This window comes from Gavialis gangeticus, unplaced genomic scaffold, assembly GCF_001723915.1.
Source record: "Gavialis gangeticus isolate Ggan-Ray unplaced genomic scaffold, GavGan_comp1, whole genome shotgun sequence".
Taxonomy (NCBI): domain Eukaryota; kingdom Metazoa; phylum Chordata; order Crocodylia; family Gavialidae; genus Gavialis; species Gavialis gangeticus.
In genome coordinates, this window is record NW_017729009.1 from 23,210,702 (window position 1) to 23,217,710 (window position 7,009).

General features: G+C 49.3%; 1 protein-coding gene across 1 annotated transcript in view; it reads left to right on the plus strand.

Annotated features, from left to right (window-relative positions):
* The first annotated feature begins 321 nt into the window (after window positions 1-321).
* The window catches only part of ATP9A (ATPase phospholipid transporting 9A (putative)), a 127,543-nt gene continuing 120,855 nt past the window's right edge, over window positions 322-7,009 (plus strand). The window contains exon 1 of the mRNA XM_019509770.1: window positions 322-551. Within this exon, the coding sequence (XP_019365315.1) occupies window positions 322-551 (230 nt within the window). The remainder of the gene's footprint in view (window positions 552-7,009) is intronic.

The following is a 7,009-nucleotide window of genomic DNA, read 5'->3' on the forward strand; positions in this document are numbered from 1 at the left end:
CGGCCGCCTTTGTCCCCGGGGGGAGCTGACAGGTTGCTCCCGCCGCCATGGCGAGCGGCACGCCCAGCCCGGCTCCCCGGCAGCCCCGCTTGCCCCCGGGCTTTCGCCAAGCCGGAGCCCGGCGGGGAGCAGCCGGCCCACCCGGCGAGGGGCAGGTCTCGCTGGAGAGTCAGGCCGCGCAGACGGGTCCCCGGATGGGCTGAGAGTTACCGGAGCCCTCATCCTTTGTATTTCCTGACGGGTTGGGGAGGGCTGTGCGCTGTGTCCCCATCGCTCCGAGCAGGTTTTGATGCCTGATGCACCATCTTCTTCCTCCGAACCATGTCGTTGTGTCGCCGAGGGCTTTCTCCAGATGCCAGCCGCGGGTCCTGGGGGGTTGTGCTGCTTGCTGAGGCCCAGGATGGCTCATACACTGCTGCCCCAAGGAGTGGGGAATTGCTGGCTTCAAAAGGTGGGCAGGGGCTTGACTGGGTTAGCTCGGGGATGCCCGTGGAGAAAGGGAAGGAAGCCGTCGTGATGCAAGCGCCTTTATACCCGTATAACTGGGGATTGTAATATTCAAGTAAAAATATATATATATATTTCTAACCAGACTAGCCGGACATACCAGCCCTGTGTGTACAATCCTGGTTTGCTGCCTGGGAAGTAATGTTGTTACTGGAGCCTATTCTGTTTTTATACCAGGTGAATGACTCTTAAGCCACCATGTCCGAAGAAATAATGATTTCTTTAATAAGGAAGGCGGTCTTGTTGTATGTGGCGTGTCATCGTTTCGTTTTGATTTGGGTTCCTTGAGCTGAAGTTGTTGAGCAACATGACGCTTTCTTTTAATTAGTACCTTTTCTGTTGTATAGTCAATTAGCATATGGATATAATAATGTCCATGACAGCTCACCACTGAGGATGAGACCTACTGCAGCCAGGCTTATCATCTGCTAGGACAGCTGGACGGGTGTTTCACAGGGTAAAATAGCTGCTGCTTAACATTCAGTTATCTCTCTCTGATCTTTTTTATGCTATGAAGCCATGAGGTCATCCTTGATGCTGCTTAGCTGATGTACTTTCTTATAGGGCTTTACAGTCTCTATAGGTCCCTCTCTGTTTTTCTGCTGTAGTTTGCTTTGTTAGCAGTGGCTGACAGCAATCACCCTGGTGTAACCTAAGCTCTAGTTCACTGGCTCTGGAGCTCTAACTGGTTATCTGTCACAGAGGTGGTGCTTGTGCTAGCAGGAACTGTTGACAGGGAGCTGTACTGCAGCATTGATTGTAATGATTTGAGACTTATTTTTCTTTGTACTGGTGCAGATCAATTTTTAAGGCAGTGGTACTCCCAGAAAAATGACTTATTTACCAGGATTATCAGATCTCTCTTTAATGTGTTAACGGGTGTGTAGGTAAAGCATGCAAGGAAAGCAAAACTAAACCCGAGTGTTATAAATCTAGAGAGAAAACAACCTGCCAGACAGTCCTTGCTCTACCATCTATCTCACGCACCCTGGCACTAAAGAATCTGTTCCAAACTAGTGGGATGAAAAGGGGGAAAATGTTAGCAGATGCAGACTGGAGTCCACATCCATTACTTGGCTTCCTAGGCAGATCTGCAAGAATAATAATAGGGAGTGCCTCTGCCTACCCCTACTTGCCCATCCCCTCCAATCCCAACGATAGCTAGAACAATTTCTGGATGACCCTGTTTTAATATGGTCATAACCACTACTTAGTTTACAAGACTTTTAAAAGACGGGATTACCTGCCCACAGTGTCTAACCCAGTGGGGCCCAGGTCCTTCATGATATTACAGTATAAATCAATGATAATGATTAAACGTAGCTAAACACTAATAGACATGCAAGCAGACTGTTACTCTTGGGCAAGGACATGGGGTGAAAGGTGATTGTTCGTGCATTCAGAGACCGGAACAAAAAGTTTGATGTGCAAATATTCAGATCTAGAATTGTTTGAAATACATGCAGCTAAAGTAGGTGGCGGGAGGCAGGTCTGTTACTGACCTTTTCCATTGGAGTCGGGCAGTAGCCATATCCCATAGCAGTGAAGAGTCGCACCAGATCAGTTTCTAAGGAAACCCAGTGAAGAAGCTGTTAGGAAATGAAGATGCCTGGTTCTCCCTGATGTGGCTTCTTAATAAGCTGATGAGGGCAGTAACCACTCTTGATCACTGACCTTTGCATGTACAATCACGGATGACTTCTGAATTCTATCGCTGTATGCCTTCAATAATGGGTATATTATCCACACCACTTTTTGTCCTCAAGCATTACCTCGCTTTAGTCTCTGTTGAATTTTAGCCAGATTTTTCACTTTAAAATATTGATCTAGCCATGACACTGATAGCTACTGCTTCATCCATGTCAGTTGAGAAGGGGACATGGTGTTGATTGACATCAAAATGCTGATGGTGTCTAGCTCGTGTCTGAATTCCCAAGGGTGTCATATCTTGAGTCAAAACAAGCTGTGACATGCAGTCATATTAATGACCATATGGAAAAACGTGCCAAAGACGTCACAGAACACATGCAAAGGCATGATCTCTGCCCTGAATAGTTCATACTCCCAAAGCTATGTGTGTAATACAGGAAGCTTTCTGTGCCCATTAGCTTCCAGTGGCCTTGCAGAAATGATGCAGCAAGTGACAAGAGAAAAGCTTTAGTGGGGAATGAGATCAGGAGAGTTGCAGTATTAAGTCACATGGTCACTTCATTTTGATGTTCAGACACATCTTAATGGTTCCCTTGAAATGCAAAACTGGCATCTTGTCTCCAGTCCTTCCCTGTTGACAAAAGATAAATGAATCACTGTATCACCAATTCTGCAACTGGACTATGTGGTTGGACCTCTGCATCTGGGTACTGCAGGAATGGGAGTTCTCTTGCACCAACCTTGTTTCATGATAAAGGTCTTATTTGTAAAGTGCTTTCCTTCTCATTGCTGGGGCACTTTCATTTAGAAACAATAGGGCTTGAAACAGAAAACATCCTGCCCAGTGTAGCTCTGTTTACAGAGGGAAGGATGACCATATACAATTTGACAGTAACACTGGGAAAGTACTCTCTGCAAACGCTTTTTCAAAAACTGAATGAAATGAGGAAGATCTCTGTGCATCAGAGACACCAAGGACTGTTGCTTGTCAGCAAAGTCCCTGAGAAGCATAGTAAAAATGGAATTTGTGATTTGTTGGAAATACCTCTTAAAGGTTTCTAAGCCTAGGTAGGACATTTGATGAAAAAATATATTCTACTAATTGACAAATAAAGCAAATCTATACAAGCTTAACACCACACTCTGAAAAGTGCCTGTCAAAAATCAACTCAGTCTGATACCTCAAAATCAAGATATTGTTCTGTTTCCTTGCATCACCACAGTTGATCAAGATTGAGTTTAGGTCCCAATCAGATACAGCTAAGGAGACCTTTGTGATAGAGGGATGCCTTATAAGCGCATGTTTTGTGTACGTAAAAGAGTCTGGCACTCTGTAACTGCAGAATCAGGGCTGGAATTTTCTTCAGGACACTTTTGCACAGTTGTCATTTTAATCAGAGCTGGTCTTTAAAATATGAATGTTGTGGAAGCATATGACTTGAATTAATGTTGTTGAAACTTTCCCATCCCAAATGGTAATTGTTCTAATAAAGAATTATTTTTTTTCGTAATCTGTGAAAGGTGTTTTTGTTTTGTTTTTTACCGAAGGTACAGAAATATAGAAAAGTAGTAGTCTAATATAATTTGGCATAAAGAAATTGTATGTAAGAGAATGTGGCGTAGATAAAGTAATATACTTCAGTGACTGACATTGCAGATGCCTGTCACTGTTAGGAGTACAAGAACATATTTAGACTCTCCAAATATTGTTGCCTTTATTATGCCTGTGTTTTCTTCATTGTGTCTCCAAGCCAGTCTTTCTATATGGTCTGTTCCTAATATTCTGCACAGGCTACTGCTTCTGGTGTTGGTGTTGCCAGATGTTGTGAGGTGCATTGTGGTGCTACAGGGCATCTCAGGAGATGCTCCATGGTTTGCTTCTCTTGACAAACACATTGGTCGGTTGTATAGAGGCCCCAGTGATTTCTACAGGTGCACTGATACATCAGTCCGATATCAGATCAGCACCAATATAAAGAAAATTGACTGTATCGGAAATTGGCCTGATGTGGCTGATAACATAGCCAACAAATGCTCTCTGCATGTGTGCAGCTGCAGCGCAGTGCTTAGGCAGCAAGGAGCACAGCCTGGCAGCATGGAGAGCTGTGTGCAGCTGGGAAGTCTGCTGTGGTGGGAGAGAAGGGGCGTGGGGGAGGAGGGGTAGATTAAGGCCCCTGGTGAGGGAGGAAGTGGGGCTGAGGTTGGGGCAAGTGCTGTCCAGCCAGGGTGGGGCCCAGGCTGGAGCTGTGGCTTGTCCAAGGGGTGGGGGGGCAGCTCCTGTTGCTGCATGTGCCCCAAGAGGGCTGGGGGGCATATGCCCTCCAGATCTGCGCAGAGCAGGGCGGGCTGCTGCTGCAGGCTGTGCAGGGCTCTTCCCGGCAGGACTGGGCCGGGCTGTACTCGGGGCAGGGATGCTGGGAGGGGGGGTTGGGGGGCTATGGTGAATTTTGGGTTGGCTGTAGCCCCCCACAAAGTCCCCTCGCAGCACCACCGCCACCTGCCCTGAGCGCAACCCAGCACAGCCCTAGCCCACAGAGGCACCCTGCCCTGCCCTGCCCCACCCTGTGCAGATCTGGGGCACACCCCCCATGCCCTTCTGGGGTGCATGCAGTGACAGGAGTCGTGTCACCCCCGTCCCCTCCCCGCACTCCCTGGATGAGCCATGGCTCCAACCCACACCCTGCTCTGCCCCAGCCCCACTCCCTCCCTCACTGAAGGGACCTCAGTCTGCTCCCTCTCCTCTGTGCCCCTTCCCTTTTGGAAATTGGATTGGTATCGGCCAATGTGCCTCCATAAAAATTGGTATTGGTCCCAAAAATCTCTAGTGGTGCACCCCAATGATTTCATGAAAGAGTTGCATTTTCCAAGCCCCACTTCAATCTGTTCAGGCTCCTCCATGTATGCCATTTGTAATTGGAGCTGAATGCTAACTCCTCACTGGGAGTAATTCCTAGCCAGCTGCATTCAACAGCTTAGTCACCTAGTTTCTTCCATGCTTTTTGCCAAAGGGTAGTTCTGGCTCATTCTGGTGATATGGTCAGTGGTATGGCAGATGACAAAAAGCTACTTCTCGATGTGAGGCTATAGTCCACTGGTTGATGTCCATATAGTGGGTGGCAGTTGTCTGACTCTTATACCTGCTGGTTAATGTTGCCTGCTACTGTCCTCCTGATGTAAAGGGGTGCTCTGCCAGATAGTGTGTATAGGCAGAGAACAGGGATGGGTTTTAGGCAGCCTGTTTTAATTCTGTGTGTATCATTTAGGGCGATGTTAATATGTTTTCTGTGACTCGAGCATCCCCAGGTGGTGCAGACATATTTAGCCATAGAGAAACAAAGTGCTACGGGAGTAGTGAGTTGGGTGAATGGATGTGCTCCCCAACTGGAATTTGCAAGCTTAAGCAGAATGTTGTTTTGTGTGTTGACCTGGGCTTTGGTATTTAATATGTGCTTTCTGTAACAAAGCGTATGATCCAGTGTTACCCCTAAGTAGACTGGGTGTTACACACAAACTGGTTTAAGTGACCAGAAAACAGTTTAAACCAGTAACTGAACTTCTGTTCTGTGCACATAAACTGCTTTCAAAATGGCCAAAAGTGATTTAAGATGAACCTGGTTGAATGTAGTATTAGACTTAACTGATTTAGGTCAAACCGGTTTATGGAACTTCTTTCCCAGATCCCTTCATGGTCCAAGTTAACTCACAGTCCCCCAGCATCCCAGAATGCTTTGCAGCCCTGTGCTGGGCTGTGCTGTCTGCTCCACAGAAGTGGGGTTGGCCTCGCCCTAGCCGGAGCACTATCACTGCTCTGACTGGCTGAAAAGGGGGTGGGGGTGGGAAACCTGGCTCCAGACTCTAGCTGAGGTCTACCTGTTGGGGGCGGAGTAGGCCCTCACAGGCTTTTCCTCTACTCACTGTTGGGATGTGGGGTGGCCAGACCGTGGGCCAAGCTGACAGAGTGAGGCAAAGTGGGCCTTAAACCCCCTGTCCTATCCTCACGGGACCCCAGCTGGCGTCTGCCTGGCAAGGGCAGAGCAGCCCCTGACAACCTTTTCCATGCTTGCCACCAGAGTGGAGGACCGTGGCCAGACACCAGCTGGGGCTGGCATGCTGAGGTGGAGGGGAGGGAGGTTTTAAAAGCCAGGCAGGGGCTGCTGTGCCCCTGCCAAGCAGACCATGTTTGGGGTCCCGTGCAGGTGGGAAAAGGGTTTTAAATCCATTTCCATCTCCTCCGATTCAGGGCCTGGGGCTGATGTCTGGCCATGCCCCCTGCTCCCTCTGCCTGAGTGCAAGTGGGGAGAAGCCGGGCAAGGGCTGCTGCTCCCCTGCCAAGCAAACGCTGGCTGGAGTCCCATGTGGGTGGGAGAAGAGGTCTTAACCCCTCTGCCTCAACATGCTGGTCCAGGCCTGGGTCTGGCCATGCCCTACCTCCCTCCTCTCCAGCAGGGAGCAGGGAAAAAGCTTGACTGGGGCTGCTTTACCCCTCCCAATGCCCCCCCCCCGGCACACCACAGCTGGGGTCCATGCAGACCAGGGTGGAAGTTTAACCCCTGCACCCCAAATCATACTCAGTGGGCCTGCTGGGGCCTGGCCATGCCTCCCCCCCTCATCTTGGAGTGCTTCTCTCCCAGCTTCCCTCCAGCCTTCCAGCCACCACTGAAGGGAAGGGAAGGCTTGCTGGAGCACCCCCCAGCTTCGAGTCTAGGGGTGACCAGAGTTACTCACTCTGGGAGCCACATCTGATCCTCCACTGAAGTTCAAGAGCCACAGAGTGGGGGTGCGGTGGTGCTGAGTAACCTGGAGCAGAGGTGATGACCTCCCCTCTTCCTCCCCCCCCCCCCCCCCCCCCCCC